General features: G+C 39.3%; 1 protein-coding gene across 1 annotated transcript; it reads right to left on the bottom strand.

Annotated features, from left to right (window-relative positions):
* Positions 1-9118: 9118 nt before the first annotated feature.
* LOC103926212 (carbonic anhydrase 1-like) lies at positions 9119-21374 on the bottom strand. Its single transcript, XM_009335053.1, is given in 9 exon segments — positions 9119-9262; positions 14236-14334; positions 15547-15702; positions 16682-16744; positions 17630-17725; positions 19641-19698; positions 19700-19736; positions 20926-21123; positions 21338-21374. Coding segments are annotated over 9 exon segments (888 nt in total).
* Positions 21375-22204: the final 830 nt, after the last annotated feature.

Genomic DNA, 22204 nt, shown 5'->3' with positions numbered 1-22204 from the left:
AGGTATCTTTTTTATGTTCCAAGTAAAATGTTTTTGGTAATGTTCAGTGGTAAGACATGCAATCAATTGTACATAACATTCTGATAGCGCTTTTTTGAACTATTGACTGTTTTTATAGAGTTATGCAAATAAGTTTTAGAAGAAGACATCATTCACAGTAATTCTCCTAACGTGGAGATGCTGTGTTCGCGTTAGATTGACCTAGCATGGTACTGCATCTGGGCTGAAAGCTGGTGGTGGCATCTGAAAAAGACTAGAAATGCTCAGTTGCCTGAAATCCTTTGGGAACAGCTTCCCAGATTATCTCTCTGCTGTGACTGTAAGGTGAGAGAATGGATTCTGTCTCGGCACTGAGCACTTGGTTGCATCCTCAGTCATTAACTTACCATAGGCCTAAACTGCACTGAATCTCAACCAGATTACATAACGTGCTCCCAGGGAATTAAATCTCAAGTGTGGCTCCGTGCTGTACTAAGATGACTCCAGAGCAGCCGAGGCTAAAATATGTCCTCACCCCCCAGCTGCAGGTCTCTGTCCAACTCCTTACCCTCTGACACACTTGGAGCCGTTGTGTGAAGAATGAAGAATGAAATGCTCAGTGACCAAAAAACATATAGGGTATTTGCTGAAAATAGTAGCTGTCAAGAATTGTATATGGCTGGATAGTTGATCACCCATAAACTTACTCTCAGAATTAAATAAACTGAAGTAGAGCCTTGGGGTCAGCTCTGCTGTTTTTGGCACAGGAGGGAAGCAGTGTGCTCTGCTGTGTCTGTAGCCTTTGCCAGTCATGCTCATGATGTCTTTCATGTTGCAGAGAGAGTTTAACATCAGCCGGGAATTTTCTTTATGTCAAAGAAAAAGCCTGGGAAGTAGCTGTCTTTCCTTCTGGAGTACGGTGGGCTGAAGATCAGGCGGACATCTGTTTGCCGCCATACACCCACTTGCTATGTACCTGTGCTTTCTCTGCCCCTGCAGAGATTTGTCTCTCCTGCTTCAGCAAACAGGACTTTGCTGGCCTTCCAGACATGAACTGGGACCTAAAAGAATTCAAGGAATCAATTCCAGGAAAAAAACTCAAGTCTTCCAAATACTCAATTTTAAAATAACTTTACTGAAAAAAGTGGACTATGGCATATAAATAAAGTGACATAATAGAAATAAATATATAATACATTGTTTATAAACTTAATGGAAAGGAAACTTGGGATTTAGATTCTTGTAGCTTTAGGTAGGCAAGGAGCAGATTGCTAGAGATAAATCTTGCCTAGCCTTCAGATGTTAAAAGTTGCAAATAATTGAGAGCCTTAGAACACCTGCAGGTTGCAGCTTCAGCATGAAGGTACAAATGCCAGAGGAATGCTGCTGTAGAGATGTCTTTTTCTTTTATTATCTATTAACTAGTATAAGAAAGCATTGTGACAGTCTCCTTTATCACTTTGCTGCTAGATAGACTACATCTAACTTCTGGCCTAATTACTATATTTTGTTGTTCCCCCCACAGTCTGATCTTGCTTTGTGGTTTTAGCTATGGAGTAGAGAGTTTGTTCCATTTTTGTTTTTAATTACCATTGCTTGCCTATGCTCATTTTTCTTTGATTCTTCTTCCCTGGCATCTCTTTAGGACTTAGGATAAAAACCTTGACTTACAAAGCTTCCTACAAAAATCCAGTAGCATTTTATTTCCACCAACGTTCTGCACATATAGATAGCCCGCTTGTTTTTCATATTAAGTCTTGTTATTGTTTGTTTGTACAGACGTAGGCTAACAGATATTTGGTCCATGACTTAATCTCTTAGATACTGTTATTTCCATACCCTTTATCCACGAAGTGCTTACTCTATGGACAGATGGCCTTTTCTGGGTGTCTGCTGTCTTTGTGAGACAGGAGATAATGCTGAAGTGCTTAAACAAAAATGTTTTTAAATTAATGTTTTGTTTCCTATTTCTGTCAACCTCTCCATCATTCATGCCAATTACAAGTTTTCACTGTGGAGAAATATTTGCATGTGTGACCTGTGTTGGCTTCTGTTGTGCAGCACTGTTTGGGGACAGAGGATGTCTCTGACAGGAGAGTACTGGATTGTCCTGTGAAAACAAAGATTCTCTGTCTTCGCTTAACAGAACTGATGTGCTGCACAGTCAATTCCTGTGTCACTTCTATTTTATCAAATTTCACCCACATACTTGGGTACATAAATGTCAATAATTTGTAGATGCTCCTGACAGTTTTGTTTTTCAGATGTAAATCATACAGGTTGCATGCAACAGATAGATGAAATGTATTTTTTATGAAGATCCGATTTAACTTTTTTTCTTATCTCTCATTTGAAAATGTTTTGAATAAAGGATCAGTCATTTAAATGTCAACATTTTGCTTCCAATTCTTCTCTTTTCTACAGTTGTATGAACACCAGACAGAAATGTGCTCTCAATAATTTTTTTTTTAAAAAAAAACAGCACTTTGGCATTTTTGAGGGAAAAAAGGAACCCAGTCATCCTTAGTGTTTTTCAGATTCTGTTCTTGATTTCTGTTTTCCCTTTGTCCTGTTTAAACATCAGCTTCTTATGTAGTTTGTGACTTCATGAATAAACAGTTTACCTGGAAATCACTAAGGATCTCAACATCCAAACTTATATTACAAAACTGTTTTAAAATTCTCATGGTTATGTGGAAAGCATAGGTACCTATGTAAGAACAGCTGAAAGACTGATGTGTTCCCAGGTCTGCAGATGGCAGCGGCAATCCAAAAATTGCTGAAGGTTATTTAAATAGTATTTGTTACCTATTTCATTGCAAATACAGTTATAAATAAGAGCAATATCTTACTGTTGTATCAAACTAAAGAATATGAGAGTCATGGTACCGTGCTATTCAACAACATTAATTTTGAAGTCTGTTAAAAATGTCTGCAGAGACTAGCCAAAGAACTTCCAGCCTGTTGGCCCAATGCCCAAAATAAACCTTGAATCTCTCAAAATAGTTTAGCTCATCTTCATGACTGGTTCACAGAACCTTCATCAGAAGAACAAAGCTAGAAGCAAAGCCCAGAACAAAGCCCTTCACGAATGTCTACTGCAGCAAACCTGTTTGATTGAATTAGTTTTGAACTGGCTGATACATAGCAATAACTATTTATGGCAAAATAAAAGCAAAACACTATTTATTAATTAACATTATTTGAGTAGCTGTAACATGGTGTGTAGTATTTTAAGCAGGCATCTTGAGCAAGTCCTTGAAATAGTCTCTTCTGTGCTTGCAGTCTGATGGTGTTAATGTAGTTACTGTTCCTACATAATTGTTCCTAAAATGTTTAGCAGCTATGCTATCTATATATATTCTCTTTGTATATATGTTTCTCAGTAGATACACAATATACCATATACATATTAAGTATGTGTATATATACACACATACACTGCAGAATATACAGGAAGAGCTGGAGGATGACTCTAGAGCACAGCAGATTCTGTTGAGTACTATGGAATTGAGCTGACACAGGACTCCACCAGCCTCCTGAAGTCTGCAGACAAGGTCCTGTGCCCAGAAAGGCTTCAGTTTTGGTGTGTGGATGGTGTCAGTGATAGCTACATTCGATAGGTAGGTATGTGGCAATGCTAAATATATGATGTTGAGACGGTGCTACCTCAGCAGAAGCTGTGTCTCCTGCATGTTGGGGATGCCCAGCACTCTTACATGCACTGGCAAACAGTGCTGATGATACAAAATATTGTTCTGACATATAGTCTGGAGATAGATGGATGACTGACTGAGGACAGAGATTTTTGGGTTTGAAAAGATGGTAACAGACTAAACTATATTCAGTAATCTAAAATGTTGAACTGACTGTGAACAACTGAGTGGTGAGAAGTGAAGAAAATGAAGAAAAATGCCAAAGATAGGAGCAGGAGCACGAACACCAAAAAAACCCCTCTGATAGAAAAAGAGGCCCTTTGCAGATTGCTTTTGCCGGTAGATGTCACTGTAAATAAGGCAATGGTCTGGGTGTCACCTTCACACTGACACAGCAGCCCAAATAACATGCACAGTGTCCTGAAGTCTCAGCCTGTGGAAGAAGTGTATGTAATACAACTCACATACTGAGAATGTGCTGTTGATTGTGACTTACTCCCTTTCTTAAAAGTGAAAGAAGGATTATGAAAAAACCGATTACTTTCAGATGCATAACGAAAGACGTTCAGATTTAAAGGATCATATGGACTATGCATGGCCACATAAGCGCTACCAAGCAGGCTCTGTAGGTCCAGCCATGTTCTGGCTTAGCTGGACTTCCCTGAGCATATGGGAAGCCGCTGGGCAGAGCATGGGCAGCAGATCAGACTGTGCTGGTGCCCGAATCTCTGGGAGCAAGTTCCATGCAAGGACAAATTCACACATGCGATAAATACAACTGAGCACAGGTGATCATCATTGAGCAGGTTTTTTGCAAAGGGAACAGTAAAGATTCATATAGAAAATCTGACCAGTTATTTGAAACCACTTTCTGCTTGTTTCCTGACAGATTCAGGTGAACAGTGGTGCTCACTTCAGCCATGGCACTGCTTTCACCTGACTCTCAGTGTGAGGCTCCAGAAAGCGTTTGCCTACCTGTCTCTCTCAGTTATGACATATCTAAATATCACTGCTAGGACCCAAGGCAGGTTTCCTGGTTCACACAAGCACACTGCAAATGTGCATTAACTGGAAATAGATCTGTGTGATTACAGAGAGAGTTGTAATTGTGGACACAACAATGAATTACTAAAATGTTGTTTTCCGGCCTGCTTTTATTTTTTTTTTTTTAATTTATTGGGTAACTCTCATTTTTACCAATCTAGATTTCACCCTCTGTGTCGGTGTACAGAGGGTGTATACAACCTGCACTGCCCCCACCTCTGGGTTGTGGCAATCAGGAAGTAATCTAGTAGTCTCGCCCTGCAGTGCGGCCATCTCATAGCGGAGTGGGAACACCCAGGATATCGGAGCTGAACAGCACTCGGGTATACACACTACCTAGGTGTGATACTGCTTAAATAATACAGAATTCTCATGATTGTGCTTCACTTTCCCCTAGTGACTGACAGTGTGTTCAGGGGTGTTTGTAGAGTCACTTGCACTTAGCTCCTGCTAAAATTGGTTGAGATTAAAAAAAAAGATAGTAAAGAATTTTCTCTTGCATCTTGCATCCAGTAATTCATGCAAGAGGAAAATGTGACTGACTGAACTGCTTTCTATCGAAAAAGAGAAAGCTCCATTTCTTTTTCTGAAAAGGATGTATTGCTGTTTAGTTGTGCTTTACATGTTGTTACTCATATGTCTGTACTGGACTTCCTTTCTGTTATAGCTTAAGGCTATATTCAGCCTCTTCAGAGTCAGTAGTTGTCCCAGTCTGGGCACTGGGTCAACTATTTAGCATGCAGGTCTTTGAGTGCTAAGATGTGCTTCACTTCTAGTACTTAGCACTCTTGCTTACAGTAGGCACTGTAAAAACATTAGCTAATGCTTCTTACTGGCACTAAGAGTTACCTTTCTCATTTGACAGGGAAAAAGCTACCCAGCCAAGGTATAAAACCAGTAACCAAATGAATGGCTAGATAGTTAAAAAGAAATTACTTAGTTGCATGTTCTTGTTGCTATCACTTTATTTTCTGAGTTAAAAGAGGCATAATATCACACCTACAATGTAAGTACTATCGAGTTAACAGAAGTGAAGAGTTTATGTTAGAAACCAGTGTAGCAGATGCCTCCTGAAGGGCTGGTTCGAAGCCTGCCCATTAGGGCACTTGCAGAGGCAACAGGGATCCCTCAGGCTGAGCAGGGAAAAGCCGCCTAGTTCTTGAATGAGTGTACCAACACCCCCTCCTTTTCCAGAGGGAAATAGAGCATATTTGCTGTGCTTTGCAGTGAACTTAATAGCTGTGCCTATCGTGGTAAATAAAGCAAGCCAGGGCCCACTTTCTGATCCTGGAACAAGGGCCATGAGACTCAAGAACATGTCTTGAGTCTGCACAGCTGAACTTACCTGGGCACCTTCCTCCATGTGGTCTATTTGAAACAATCACTTCACGCTGTCTGGGCCCTCTTGCAGAGAGCTCGAGCTGATGTTTGCCAAAACCACGCTGGGAAGCTTCCACTTGACCATGGCCAAGTCCTGTCCCTCTCCAGTTGCTACTATGGGCATGGCTAACACTTCTGGTGGGTGCTAGGAGTACCATGTGCAGCAGTATGACCTGGGGCTTCACCAGCACCTCTCTCCTTTCTGAATCCCACTGGAGCGCCTGTGTGACACCTTGTCTGGACACTTAAATCTCCATAAGCTGGCTTCTGCGTGGGCACCACTGCATGACAGTGGTATTTAGAAGTCTTGTAAATGCGAGGTAGGCTGGCATACGCTTTCGAGAGTTCTCTACTGAATTTAGCCACTGGCATTCATCCTGTTTCATTTTAGGTGCCAAAATGCATCTTCTGAATCCTATTGTAAGCCTTTCTTGTGCTTCTCCTTATTTGCAAAATGGGTGTATCAATGCTTGTTCCATTCATAAGTCTGTTGTCTTTCAGCAGAAATTTAAGATTTTTGTGTCACAGAAGCCAGCACATAAGTGAATGCTGATTTAACTGTGGAAACAACCACCGTCTTTGTTAGGTATGTGGTCAAACTAGAACCAACTGGTCCTGCGGTCAAAGCCAGGAGCATGTGGGTGAGATTAAGGAGGATGGGAGCAATTAGAAGTTGGGCTGCCTCTTCTTTCTCTATGAGGAAAGAGGAGCTTTCTGGTTTGCAACCTGGAAAAATGGATGTGTGGGAAGAGTTGACTTTAGGCCAGGGGCAGGTCACGTATCTGTCTCAGGGAGAGCAGTAGAAGGTGTTTTTGGAAAGCTGTGTTTTAATCGTAGGTCTGCTCTAGGGGGCTGAGCCACCTCTAGCATGGGTAGAAACCCTGTTCCGTTTCTAACTTCTCACCATTTTTCTTTGTGGTTTTGCAGTAGTCACATCACATCAGTATTTTCAAACTGGTACTTAACCCCTTGATTAGCCATTTAAAAAGAAGCTTTTAATTTCCTTGAAGTACTGACTACCTGAGAGATCTCCTACTTAATGGCAGCTCCAGCCCTGTGGAAAGTTGGGTCACTTCTGTTGTGATGCTTAGAGACTTCAAAGCATAACTTTTGGAAACAAGGGTTCAGGAGTAGTTGCTGAATCTTAATATTAGTTTAACCCTCCCACTAGAATAACTATATCCCTTTATGCTTGGACATCCACAGAAGAACACGAGTATGAACACTGTGTACGTCACAGCCTTGAACACAATTTGGTTTTAATATATACTCCTCTATACTTACAATATTGTTCTGTTGAATCATTTATTTGAATTCACTCTATGCTCCTTTCACAACTGGCCCAACTTGCTGTAGTATCACAGAAATGAGATTTCAGAAACAGGTCTAGAGCTTGATCTCCTGTACACAAGTGTCTGGTCTTGCAACCGCTTAAGCCAAACATCTGTTCTCCACCTCCCTCTCATCAATCAGATATGCTCAAATGAGTTAAAATGTCACTTGAAGAAAGAAATATGCATACAACAAATACTTGGAAGGAAGGCTAAAGGATCACAGGATAGGTCAGCAATGTTCATACCAGGGAAACCTAGGAGGCCAGAAGCAGGGTACAATGAGTAAAATAGGAAACAATTCTGTAGGTCTTGGCAGAGCTTTCCTTTGCAATAATTATCTAAAGCTGTCTGGAGGCTTTTCCTGGAGCCTTTCTCTCCCTTGAACCAATAATAAAAGAATCCATGTTACAAACTTTGCTGTGGGAAAGTAATGTGGGAAATGTAATGGAAATGCAAAATGCAACATCTTTATCTGGCAGCCTTGTAAAATCCTGCCTAATGTTAATCCTATAGGACTTGTTCAAGGGCTGAAAGCACTCTGAATAGTTGGAGTGTGACCATTTCAGGCACTCCTCTTGCATTTGTGCATTTTCACAGACAGAAGACACAATGGCTCTACTGGACCATGCCTCCAAAGTATGTTGCCATTGCAGAAAGGGCCTGTATGGTTCCATGAAGATAATTAAGAAATAAGGTTCTGTGAAAGGATATTAGACCACACTTCACAACAGTGCGAATCAATGGAAGAGCGCACAGTTTGGTGAGGGAAGGAGGGGGACGTGCAGATCTGGCCTCCCCCAGAGGACTGCAGGGAAGCCCAATCGCTTGCACAGCAGCAGCTGTGGATGTCCCCCTCCTTGCTCTTCCTCATGGGGAACGTCCCGATAAGACAGGGGTGGTCCTGTTGCATCAGCTGCTGACAGTTTTTTGTGCCACTACTACCAAATCTGTCCTAACACATTTTTCAAGGGTAAATCTAAACGTTTCCTGACAGCATGTTGTTGGTGTGCCAAGGGCTAGTGTCTCTTTATCATGAGGAAGCAGACTGGTTTCAAGGGGTGGCCCAGATGACCAGATTGCCCTGGCCCTCAGTTCTCTCCTGATTAACACCCCTCCATCTGAAGGAGTGAGTTTACAGCAGGGCAGGAAAGGGTATGTTCAAAGTTACCATTTATAAAAGTATTGGTAGTGCATGAGTTGGTCTTTTATATTGATTCATGTTATTACATTGCTCTGGTAACTGAATGTCCCAGGTAGAGATGAGGTTTTATTGCATTAGATTTTGTCATGCCAGACACTATTTTTTTTCAGTCTTTCGGCCTCATTCACTGCTTTGTCCTGTTCCGCTTCAGTCAACAGGGAGTTTGCTAAAGATTTCAGTGAGAATAAGAGCAGGCCAAATCATCACCACAAATCAAATTTGTGGTGCCTCAAAAAAGCACATCCTCGTGCCACCAGGATTCCTGTGTGTGTCGTATGTTTTTGTGACCAAAAGGACAAAAATGCTGCTTAGGAAACTGTCTTACCCGACGCTGACAAAGCCAGCGCTCATCTAAGCGGGGGTGAGCCTGGGCGGCCAGCGGGCTCAGCTGGGGCTGAATTCAGTGAAGATGCGGCTGCAGCCGGGGCCTGGTGTGGGTCACGCACAGCCAAGCCACAGGCCCATCCCCAGCCATGCTCTGCGGCAGCGTTTTGGTGGACACACGCTGGCCCTGCTGTATCCGGTTACTGAGGCGTCGCTCCGGCAGCCATCATCCTGCTGAGCGACATGCGCCAAGAGCCGCCGGGCATGCGACACACTCGCTTGCCCCTCGACCATCCTTGGGTTTCTCTTTGCTTGGGCAGGATGGATTTAAGCTCACGGGTGTCCTGAGGAGGGGTAAATGCTGTTCAAAGGGTATGTAAGGAATGAAGCTGATTCCCCCCTACGGTGGGAAGAGAAAGGGAAGCTTGGGGCTTTCCCCAGCTCACTATTAAATTTCCACCCTGGAGTGTGTGTGTGTATATTTATGAGAAAATTAAGCAGAGGCTACACATTGCCCAATACAGTGAATATCAGGGATAAGATATTCCAGCCTCTTGATTTCACAGATTTATCCAAATGTGAGCAGTAGCTCTCCACAGACAAAATAGGAAGTGAATGTAATGGATATCTAAAAGGGGATCATCAGGTGGCAATAGTTTGGCGATGAGGGAAGTGCTCGTTTCAGGCTGCAGGAACAGAAAGTGCTGCTGCTATCACTGCTCCCAAAATGGCACAGCTTGGTCCTGCATCCACGCGGGCTCCGTGGACCCCGGCAGGCCAGCGCCCTGTGGCAGCACCACCCTTTGCTCATCTGCTGGAAGCCAGCGGGACGCCTTGGGGATGAAGGGCACTTGGTCCCTCAGGGGAGCAGGTGCCTCGTTGTCACACAGGCTCCTTTAGCACCCTTCTGAGAGGAACCTTACACCTTTGGCTGACTTAGTGCTGCAAGGGATAGCCCTTAAAGAAATTAGTCACAGTATACTGTACTGACGTGAACACAATCCCATAGGTGTATTTTTCCTACACATATACTATTTAAGCTGACTTGGCTCTAGCTACACTATGGTGAACTTTGTGGCACAATTTAGTCTGTTGATTTTAAAGTTTTTATGGTGTAATCTCTTGGTTACCTCAGAGCATTGCTTAGCATAAGCAAAGACTTAATGGCTTAAGCAGTCAAAAAATAAATGCATTTTATTTGAGCTCTGTGCTAATGCAGAAAAATTTGAATAAAGCATACAAGGAAGCTATAATGCATTACCATAACATAGGCAGCAGTACACCATTAATCCTGGCGGGATTTTTCAGCAATTTTTTTCTTTTCTTTTCTTCGATAAATAACGCACTCAAGAAATTCAGAATAGCTAGCGAATGTGTTGATTTTGACAAGCACCTGGAGTTGAAAAACAATTTTAAAACGTTCAAGATGTAGTATTACATCTGGACATTTTCTAAATGGTCTACTGCAACTGACTTCAGTTTTAAGTGGTTTCTTCCACTGCCCAGCGTTGTTGCTACCTGCTTCCAAGCCCTGTGTTTCCCATCCTGTGCCGCTGGGCTTGCTCAGCACTGCAGCCCTGCATTGCTGCGCCTGTTATAGATGGGATTAAAGATGCAGAGGATTCCCAGAAAGTCCTGTGAAGGAAGTGAGACTTCTTGTACAAGGTCTTTCCTTTTCCAAAAGATCTACAGACCCCACAGTAAAATCCCTAAGCTGTATCAGGAGCTATTAACTAGGCCTCCTCAGGCTCTCTCATCTACAGGGTTTTATCTGGGCATTCTCAAAGCACACTTACCAGTTGATGCCTTTGTGGTTCTAACAGTACACTCCTTACTTCAACATGAGGGAAAAGTTGAATTAGGAAGGATTTTCTAAAGAAAAATTGAATGTGGAACATTAACCAACCCAATTTTGTCCTATAACCCCAATGAAGGAGTCCTAGTTAATGTGCCCAGCAGAGGTCAAATGGAAGGGGTTGCTGGAGCCTGACCTGAAGCCCATTCTGCTGATCAGATGCTAAATGCTAAGCATTAACTACTTTTTCACAGCTGTGGAGCTACAGAAGGGAACTTTATTTTAGCAGAGTTGCTGTATTTTGAAAGACTTCGCAAGATGAGGAGAAGCTTAGCTGTTCTCTAGATGAGTTGTGTCTGTGGTAGCTTGCATTTGCATGTTTCTCTGTCATTTGGGACTAAAGGTGATTTACTGTGGGGTTTGGCTATTGGTGCACAGCACACAGATACCAATATTTTTATGTATGGATAAAATATTGAGCAGCTAATGCAAAAACAATTCATTCTGGTAAGAGACAGAAATGGTATTCTTAAAATAAGACTTAAAATATTTATGTTTTTCGGTGTAATTTCCTCAAGTCTTTGGCATTGAGAAATCACCCAAACTACTGCACTGGGTAATTTTCCTTTCCATCTCTTTTATATTGCCAGCAAGTACCATTAGATGTCAATATCGTGATAGCTTTATGTCTTAAAATAAAATCCTGTTTGTATTTTGTTCTCTTTCTTTGCTATAAAGATAAGAGATCTCTCCTTCACTGGTAGTCAAAATCTAGAGATACTGTGAAATGAGCTTGCTTTCCTTGATCAAGTCAAGGACATTTCCTTTGCCTTACCGTTTCCTAGACTATGAATTGCTTATTCATTTTCTTGGTTGTCATAATCAGATCCATTTGATTTTCACAGTTGTTCTTACTTGATGTTTTCACCATGTATTTTATTAAAGTAATTTTACGAAGAAGTTACACAAAAAGAAGCAGGGTGAAGTCATTTATGTTGGAGATGAACTTGAGACAAACCAGTAGATCCAGCTGCCCACTTCCTGTCACCCTTGTGCACACATGCAAAGGTCTCCAACTGATTGAACCCACAGCTCTGCAGCTCAGGCCCACTCTAAATCTGAGAAATCACAAGATATAGCTCAGGACACTAGTTAGAGAGCTTTTTAAAGAGACTCTGAATGAAACAGCAATGTATAGGAAGCTGTTCTGCCTAACAACATTTGTTCCCATTTCTCAAATGTGTGCCCGTTGTGTTCTCTTTGTGAAGTTTAATTTTTTTGCCATCACAAGGAAGATGCCTGCTCTGAAACCAGTCAAACTGTTTTCAGTTGAAGAGCTGTGTGTCTGTTCTCACTTTTCCCACAAGCACCATCAGATTTTTTTCTGGAGAACTGAGAGGAGTGAAAATTATTATCTTCTTGTTCATGGCAGTTAAAGGGATGATGCAGTTGTTGCGCTAAGGCAGAGACCAGCAGTGTGGTTTCAGGATCGCTCATTAAGAAGGTATCAATTACCTGAGGGAATTATTGGCCTCTTTGTAATTCTTTTGTAAGTTTGTGAACAGAAAGAGGCATTTCACTAGCTCTGCTTAATAAGGTAATAGGAAATAGGTATTGCTGATGAGGATGGCAGGAATATCTGAATGTTGATTTGTTTGCTTTTTAATTAGCACAGAATGGAGACTGCTCTTGAATACTGAACTCATAATTCCCATGCTCATGGGTGAGCTCCCATTTTGTTCATGATTCTGCATCAGGGATTGATATTATTAGGAAAAGAAACTTTTCTGACAAAAGGGAGATTCTTGTTCATAAAGGTGGAGGTCTAAGACTAAGCTGAAGTATTACATTTTAGCTGCTGTGTGCTTGTCTGCAGTTTGTGCTCACTCTTCTGCACTTTAAATTAACAATTTTTCTTTTCTTTCCAAGCTAGGAGAATAAGACTAAATGACCTCCTTTTTTTCAGGTGAAAATTGCTTGTGATATCTCAAAACCTATTTCATATGGAAAGTTAGCCATAAATGTGGCATCTGTTTTGGAACGGAATAAAGATAGGTCTTGGTATGATTTTATTGTGTTTCTTACAAATGCATTGCATTGAATTAAGTTGGAGTCTTGACTTCTGTCATTGTGCTTAACAGGCTAATGGCACAAGGCAGTAAGGGTACACACGCCAACCAGGTATAAGATAATTTGATTGGGGCAAGTAATTAGTTATTCATTTCACATGTTCTGGTATGATAATTGTTGCCACTAGATTATGGTGGCGAGTCACAGACCAAGGCCTTATTGATCCAGTTGTTGGGTACACACACTGGTTAGCTGAAAAGGTGGACCTAGGAGTATGTCCCACTGAATGCAGCTGACTGCAGCAGAGGTGGTATTTTGCATTTAAAGCAATTCAGCTTTTGAATATGTTGGGAACATGGATCTGAAAATTTTCTGTACTTTATAGAGGAAGTGTGAGGAACTGTAAATGTTTACAGCACTGCTTTTACTGTATAGTCAAAAGCATGCAAATGGTAAAGAAGAAACTATATCTGTAGCAACATGTGCTGCAAAACCCCAACAGATAATAGTCACTTACGTAATTTAATGAAGGTTCTTCGTCATTTCAGTCAAATAACATTTAAGTTACATAATGGGGTCAACTAGAAACCTAATTGCTGTTCTAATGCTTTATGTTGTTCCTCTGACTTTATCTTCTTCAGACCTTTGACACTGCTGGCTATTAAATAATTCATTTGTCACTGCTGGAGCCATTTGCAAAGCTGAGTACTGCTCTGCTTGAGAAATAGTGAAACTGGTGCTGTAAGTGTTTGAATTAAATGTACAGTCAGACCAAGGTGCTTTATTTTTCCATGGATATATGTCTAATAATCTTTTATTAGATCTGCAGGTGAAATAAAAGAGCAATTGTCACACAATTTCTTTTAAAACACTGTTAGCATAGCACTGTTACAATACTGTTTAATTTCAAAGCGTTTTCTTTATTAAATTTTAATCAGGCATATATCAGCTAAACTCGAAAAAGAAACCATTTTTATTAGCCAAATCAACAATAACCCATTAGTAATTGCCATTAATGGTATCAATTTCATTGCAAAAAATAACAGATATCTCATACAGTTGCATAAACTCCCTTTGTGGGAAGCTGAGTACTGATTCATTTGACTCTGAACAATTACTTTGCTTCTTATCACCACAGTTTACTTAGAACATCAGAAGGAATGTGAAGATTCATTAAAAATTTTACAGTACATTTCACTGTTAAAAGTCATGCATTAAAACAGATTAGTTGCCTACCACAAAAAGAATATAGATTAATTCCAGTAAAAGCACTAGCCGAATGCCACAGTGAATTACAACTACTTCTGGCAGGACAGGAATATTGCAGCTAAGAACACATGCACGTTCTCATTTCTGTGGTAGATTTTTCCGTGGTCTTTGTTTGGATGTGTTGCTCTTGATGAGCAGGCTGTTCTCCAGATTTGCTTTGGTTGTCTGGAATTAGCCTCTCACCACTCTGCCTTTCAGCAGTTGGGATTGCTGGTGATTGCTCAGTGTGGGACAAGGTGCTTCCCCTTCAGCAGAAGACAGGATTGTGCGGAATTGAGCCAGCTAAAAGAGGTGAGGAAGGAAGGGATATATTTAGCTTTTCACTTTTCACTTTTTCACTCATTGCATGTCAGTGAGAAATTGTTATACTTCCCAAGTTACTTTCTATTTTTTAGAAAAATCAAGCTTCATAATATTGAATTAATCCAGTGGTGAGTCAGGATTTATGCTGCCCCAGAAGTACTGCCACAGACAACCATCTTTGAATTTCCTATTCACCCCTATATCCAACTGTCACAGAAACTTTCAGACACGGGTACCACTGTATTATCACCTATGTAAAAAAAAATGGGGTTTGATAAATTAAAAATAATCACCAATTGTGAAAGTAAAAAACAATGCCTTAGAACTAATTCAACTTTGCTTTAAACAATGCTTTTTATGTCAAACTATTTGTACTTAATTTCTGTCCCCTATCCATTTAATATCTCAATTAATAACAGCTTGAACAAATATTAAGGATCTTCATAATACTCCATTTATTTCTACATGTGTGCTTTTTATTTTCAAAGATTCAAAGTACTTAACTAGCCTTATCTGGAAAGATATTAATTCAAACACCTTTGGAAGGACAGGTGGCAATAATTTAACTGCATAAGACAGTTTCATAAGAGTTTAGAACAGAAAGAATACTTACCTCCGTAAGGCCAGTGAGGGATATTTAGCTTGTCCTACAGACATTATTAGGAAATAATGCAATAATAAAGCAATTGGTACAGCTCCCAACCACTCTGTGATAGCACTGAATGGACAACTATACTCTGGCTATTTAATCATGTGGCATGTCGCAAAACTTCCTGCTCAGGCAGGTTTTTGGCTGAGATTTGGTCAGAATATTAATGTCTTTTGGGGAGTCTTGTAGGAATGAAGGTGTGAAGAATTCAGCTTTCTGCCTGGCTTCTGCTTTGGGAGACACAGCACTGCAAGGAAGTTTAAATAAGCAAACTGCCTTTCCTGGAGCAATGGAAGCAACTCCACCAATCTGAAATCATTTTATCTCAATTCCCACAAGACTTTGTATGATGTGAGTAGCCTAACCCGGCTGAGGCAGAATCATAAGTGTTTATTAAGAGCAATAATGTGGTGTAAAGGTAGTACTCATTTTACAGTAAAAATGAGACAAATAAACCGAATAAAATGCAGCAATACAATGTAAAGTGATAATGTCCCTAAAGCTAAAAGACAAGAAGGGTCTTGTTCCTTATAATACCATACCTGCTCTGAGCTGATAGTAATTGGCTCTTTACAGATAATCCAGATGACACTCTCATGGAGGAGAGGATGAGTCAGAGAGCCATTGTAGGTCCAGTAATCCATGGATTTAGGCAGTAGGCTTGAAGGATCAAAATCAGAAAAGGGAGCTTGCTTACCCTGTGGAAGATACTCATGAAACCCATGAGTAAGATAGGATTTACATCTCGGGCTACAAGGGAGTGTGTTCCTAAATCAGATAAGGTCATTTCAAAACACTAGTGTTTCCTCATAGCATCAGAGGTGAGTTGCTTGTCCTGGTGATAAGTTTGACACTGAGATACATCTAGGCTGTCACCACTGACAATGAGCAGTGTTACTCAAAAAAACAAACAAAAAACAACTTCCGCCCCAAATGGTACCAGATACCAAAGAGTTCAGTCATCACTGACTACAGGGTTGTGTTTTGTTTTTGTTTTTGTTTTTTTTTTCAAAATACTGAACTCTGTGCTCCTGAGCAAGCAAAACACTTCAGTGTATAATTAATTTTCAGCTGTCTGTTGAGGCTAAAGTGAGTATTCATACATGTTGATAGTGCTTGCATGTTCAGGGTCAAAGTCCACATTCCTTTTTAAAATCCTGTGGGAGATGCTGTATAGTATTTTTAACATGCTTCACTAAAATTCAAATATTCAGATTCTATCTCTGCTTATCTTGTGCCTTTATGAGAGGCTTAGTGGGAATAGTCACTGCTTTACAAAACAGCTTAAGAAAAGTGCAGTTCTGGTGTCCCTTTTTTCCCCTCCTTCAACTGAGCAAAACTTCAGTTTGGTTATTGTGAGTGCTGGTGGTGGACACCAGGGGTAATTTTAAATAGACAGACAGAAGCATAGGATTAGGTAGGAATCAGGAACTGTGTACTCTTACTCTTACACAAAGAGCCCATAGCTGTCTACAAGGTGCAGCCTCAACAGTACAAAATATCTTACGGGATCCCATAAACTCACGTCCAGGATCATGCTTTCAGCTCCTATGTCTCAACAGCCTCCTTCAGCTGAACGTCTGCATTATTCTCAAGTCCTCAAAAAGGCAGATGAGAGACTGCATAGATTTTAATTTAACTACTCTGTATGTTATATCAGGCTGTGATGATGTTTACCTTAGTCTTTATTGAATCCAAGGCTTTCAAGGCACCCTTCAGGTTTTCATTGCCTAAGCCAAGCTGTAAATAAAAAAATACTTTAAAATCCTAAATACGTAACAATTGAACAAATAGTTTTATTCTAACAGAATCAAGAATAAGAATATGCTTTATAAATGTTGATTAGTTTAGCTTTGCAAACCCACTATGAACGAGACAAAATTTAGAACTTTCGAGGAAATAACAGGAAGTTTTGCTTCTGCTTTACAGAGTAATGAAAACAGTAGTGCAAAAATAATCTGTGGTTCAGAAGTATGTGATTGCTTTGATCATATGTGCTTATCATTGAAATCCGCTTTGAAAGCATTCAGAAAGGTGGTTTTGCTGGTATCTTTCTTGCAATGTGAACTATGAGTAATTATAATTTAGCAGTATATAATAATATGTATTATTATTTTATGATATTTCCTTAATATAACAAAGTCCTTAATAATAAGGAATTCTTTTTCCTGCCTCAGTTGGTTTTGAAAGGCTAAATATGTCACGTGCATGGATTCAAGATTTCTGATTTAGCATTTTCTTTTCTGATTGATAAACAGTAATAGCACACGTGACTCAAACCGTCTTTCCGTGAAAGTTCACATCACTGTTAATGGAGTGGAAAGCAAACACAAAAGGTGTGAGCGTTGCCTGTTACAAAGGTGGACGAAACACCACAAGCTCACTAGCACTAATGCCTTTAAAGCACAGCTCTTCTAGAAAGCTCCGTGGATGAAATGGGGGTTTGGGTAAAACGTCCATGTAGAAGCATGGGCACAGCTGGCAACATGGGCTAAATCAGGGTAAGAGACAGTGGTCTCCACCGATTTAACACAAAGATGTGTTTTTCCTGCTCCTCATCACTGACTGCATTTTTGATAAGGAAAGGGAAGAGAGACACGTGTTTTCAGTGTGTCAGTAACTGACCTTCAGGAAAACAGTGACAATTGCCAAGCCACCTGGCTTCTCGAACGCCTCAGCTACATTTGAATACTTGTCTGAGTTCCAGTGAATGAGATGAAGCTAAAAAGCAATTGCCAGAGTCATTTTTGCTGTTTCTATTACAAAGAAATGCCGTGATTAGAGTAAAATAGTTAGAAATGCCACTCTGCACGCTTAGGGTCTGCCTGTGAAACTGAGAGCGTGCTCGTGAACGCCTGCAGATTTACAGCGTTCTGCTGAATTGCCCTGGCGTTGTCAGGGCTCATACCCAGGCTGTATCTTGGGGTAGGCAGAACTGCACATATTCCTGAGAGCAATTTAGGGATAAGTACACAGAGATGTGGAAAATCACAACTTACAAGGGACATATATTTTTCTAACTCTACTGCTAACAGTCTCCTGTGCATGCCTTTATTTTCATGTCTTTAAAAATGTAGTACATTAAATAGCATTTTGAGGAGTGTAACCACTTTATTACACATGGTGCAATTTTTATTCACAACAGTCCCATTTACTGCTAAAGATTGATGGTAGGGCCATGAACACCATGGCTGTGGATGGTTTATATTCAACATAGATATTTCAACAACTTTTCAGTTTTGCTTTAATAGAGTTTTGAGGAACTTTTGTTCAGCCTAGTATGCTGCTTATTATGTCTTGAGCTATTTTTCATGTGAAATACAAATTTCCAAAAACTTACAGAACTTGGAAATCATAATAATTTCTTTTAATGCCTTCTCACCTATGAATATGCTTAGCAATTCCTTAGCAACTACTTAACTCTATGGCAATAGTCTAGTCCAGGATTATTTGTATAATGTCTCAGCAACATGGTCACAGAAAATATCAAAACTTCTTAAAATACAAGGAGGAGATTCTAAAATATAGAGACAGGACATGGAAATTACCATATAATGCACATAATTTTAAAATTCTGATTTAAATCAGTTATTTTTAAAAATTTCTGGTATTTTTTAAAGCTGAATTCCTGCCTTTTCAACTTAACATCTTTACTGTTTCAACATATTTAAACTATTGATTAAAAGCAAACTAATAAACACTTAATCATGTGCTGCTTAAACACAGCTTAAGTGCACTATCTCTTTACAGCAGAAAGCAATTCTAAAGGGACACCCCTTTCTTATCTTGGCTGTATCAAATGAGATATAGCTTTAGCACTCTCAACAGCGGAAAATTTCCTATTAGGAACAGGCTTCTGGCTGTGTGTTCCTAATGCCTAAATTAAAAAGGTATAATCCGTCTCATTAGATTGTCATGTTGTAATGTTCCTAAAATCTACAAAGCTGCCAAAGATAACATTACATGGATTGAACATGAATTGTTTGTTGGCATGTTGATGACTATTAGCAGGACACTAACACACTGGAAAACAAAATCTATTACTTTAGAGGTGGTTTTTAATTTTTGTAAAACAGACCTTGCTTCATTATCTGAAGACATTTAATGTACTTGACAGGTGCTGGGGCCCTTACTAGATGATAACTTTTTTACCTCTTTCTCTTCATTAATTTCTTCTGGGTTTCCTTCATATTTGCTGTTCTTGAAAAGCCAGGAAAAAAACCACCTCACAGTGATCAGCATGCTTGTAGCTTTGAGGAGCTCCAGCTACAATTATTGTGGGGCACTGGATGATCAGACTCTCTAAAAAGCAGCTGATTTAGTATTAAGCTGAATGTACTTGTACAGCTAACCTTTTAAACATTTAGCAAATGTTACTTACTTTATACCTGCACCTTTCAGCCCTATTTCATTAGTTAAATATGGATTTAGATTATCTAAATTTAGATTAATAAGTACTGACCACAAAACCCAATTTGCTCTCGCAAAGTCAACTTTGCACACACAGAGACAGTATTGCTTTTGCAAAATAAAATAATTATCAAAGCTATCTACATATGCTTTTTTTTTTCCTAGGGATGATATATATGACTGGACTTCGAAAACTTGACTTTGACTTTTCTTTCATTGACTCTACCTCTGAGGCATATTTCTTTCCATCCACAGCGTGCTCTGAGCCTTGCTCATCCGGTTGGCAATCTATATGTTCCAGTGAGAGGTCCATCTGTCAGCACTGTAAATGCAGGAAGTAAGGTAAAAACATTAATCAATAAAGTCTTCCTGACAGGCACATTATAGATTTCAAAGATTTTATAAGGTGTAAGCAGTTTTCTCCATGTTAACATGTTTTGATATTAGATAATTTTTAAACTTTTGGAGAAAAAAACCAAAAACCAACAAACCCAACAGTTTGTGCAGTTAAGCCGAAGTTATTGAAGGTTTTAATTCTAGGTATGTGTATGAGTGCGTTGGTTATAGTAAATCTGTATGTCTCCTCAATATGGTTCAAAAATTCAGGCGAAATATGTGTGAATACAGCTTCTACTCCAGAGAGAAATAAAAAGGAAAAGTAATGCAGAAAAACAGCAGTTTACCAGAAACAGTAACTGGATTTTAATAACTGCAGAAGAAACAGTCCTACCTCATGGAATTCACTTCCCACTAAAATTTGTATTATTTATGACAGTATTTTAAAGGTCTCTTTCTTCACAGAAGTAACAGTTATAGGTACTTGTTGTTTTCTGAATTTAGATTATGAGATGCCACAGGTGTACTCGGATGTTATTGACACTGTTAATTGGTCATTATCATTAATTCCTTCCTTAGAAGCACATAAATGTGTATTGATTCCCACTATGGTGATAGGCACCTGTAATTGTGCATGATGGTTAGAAATATGTGCCTGGAGTTCTTGCAGCACTTGCAATATTATACATCAGACAAAGAAATCTCCTCCTTTGCTATCAAGGTAATAAGACTCTCTGAGGAAAAAAACTCAGTCCAGACTGATTTCATATGGAGTTATACTGTGAGTAATTTTTACATATGTATAAATCTCCTACCGCATGTTGATTAAAGAAAAAAAGCACGATTGAGTAACTGTGTTCAGAAACTCTCCTCCTACCTTCCCCTCCCCAAATCAGTGATTATCCTGGAGGTTTCCTACTGGGAAATTACCAGTCCTTTTGCCATTAACACAAAAACACTTGCCAACAAGTCCTAATTTTAAAGAACTTAATTTGGATCTTCTGTGACACTTAAAGGTTGTTGCCAACTAGTATAACAAAATTAGCAAGCATACCCTAATCTATACAAAAACTCCTGAAAGGCAACTAGTCTTGTTTTCTATATAAATTAGAGAAAAAGAAAATGAAAAAAGAAAATGTCTCACATTCCCCTCTCCAGATCCCCTTTTTACTAACCTGATTGATTTTCCTTATCTTCAAAATTCACCTGGAATGAATGTCCAACATTGACAATCTCCTTGCATGTGGGAGGTTTCCAAATGATCCAGAGAAGCCCCAGAGATGCATCTTTTTTGACTTCCTTGGTTTTAATGTCAATAGGAGATTGATGGTCTCTGTTGGCAATAGGGTATAACTTGTGCCAGTGGTCAGGTCCTAGGCAAAATATATAAATAATTGACGTTTTCTACTTCAAATTCTGTACCAATACTGAATTAATGACACTTTCTCTTGGAACCAATTGTATACATAATACAGATACTTGATACGTTAATAACCCATGTAGTTCTGAAGAATTTTTATAAGAAAAAGAAAGAAATATTCAATATATTATAAATAAATCTGATTTTCTATTAAAGATGGCTTTTACCACTGTTACCTTCATAACTCCAGTTCAAACTTGCCATTTTTTTCTCCTTGCAAGGTACTGTTTTCTTTAAATTTTCTTCTGAATTTCTAACTTACACTTGGGTTTTTATATGCCTACTTAAACAGTAAAGACATGAATATTTTCTAACCAACATTTATTGATTTCATATGATTTCAGAATGGCATGATAAACTGTGATAAGATAAAGGATTGTAATAAGGAAACAGTGTGGCTTGCAATCTGTTTACTTTTTGATTCAGTACATATATTAAGACAGATATGAGTTAGATGCCAAATTAAAATATACATCATTCTAACTGTTCAAATGTTGCCCAAAGACCTTTACATTAAATCTTCACAATCCAAAGGATAGTTATGGTACAAAAGTGCAGACTACACAGAAAGCAATGGATGCTCAGCCTTTTTGAAAATCCGTGTCAATGATTTAAGACATCTATGTGTGGATTTTAGAACATTAATTTTGACAATCACTAAAAAATAATCAATCTCAGTAGCTTTTAGTGGTAGAAAACAAATAACAACATCAGTGTGCAACAAAATGGTTCATATATTATTAAATATTACATTAATATGACAGCAATGCTCTCATTGATAAAAGAGAAGGGCCAAAGCCTACTAAGTCCTACCAGCTTCAGATGTTTTGGGAATGATCTCAAGCCATTTGTGTACTGCTGGGAATCTTCAAGGCAGTCTTCTTGGGGACTGATATCTGGGTAAGTGCATGACTGAAGTTCAACTTCCAAAGTTTTCTCCTGAAGTAGGTCCTGTCTTTTAGTTCAAGAATATTTACAATCACCTATTTCTTCAATAATAAAATACCATGCCCTGACTCTCTGTTTTAAAGCTA

The sequence above is a fragment of the Pygoscelis adeliae genome, unplaced genomic scaffold (assembly GCF_000699105.1).
Source record: "Pygoscelis adeliae isolate BGI_AS28 unplaced genomic scaffold, ASM69910v1 Scaffold101, whole genome shotgun sequence".
Taxonomy (NCBI): domain Eukaryota; kingdom Metazoa; phylum Chordata; class Aves; order Sphenisciformes; family Spheniscidae; genus Pygoscelis; species Pygoscelis adeliae.
This window is presented reverse-complemented; position numbering and strand designations above follow the sequence as displayed.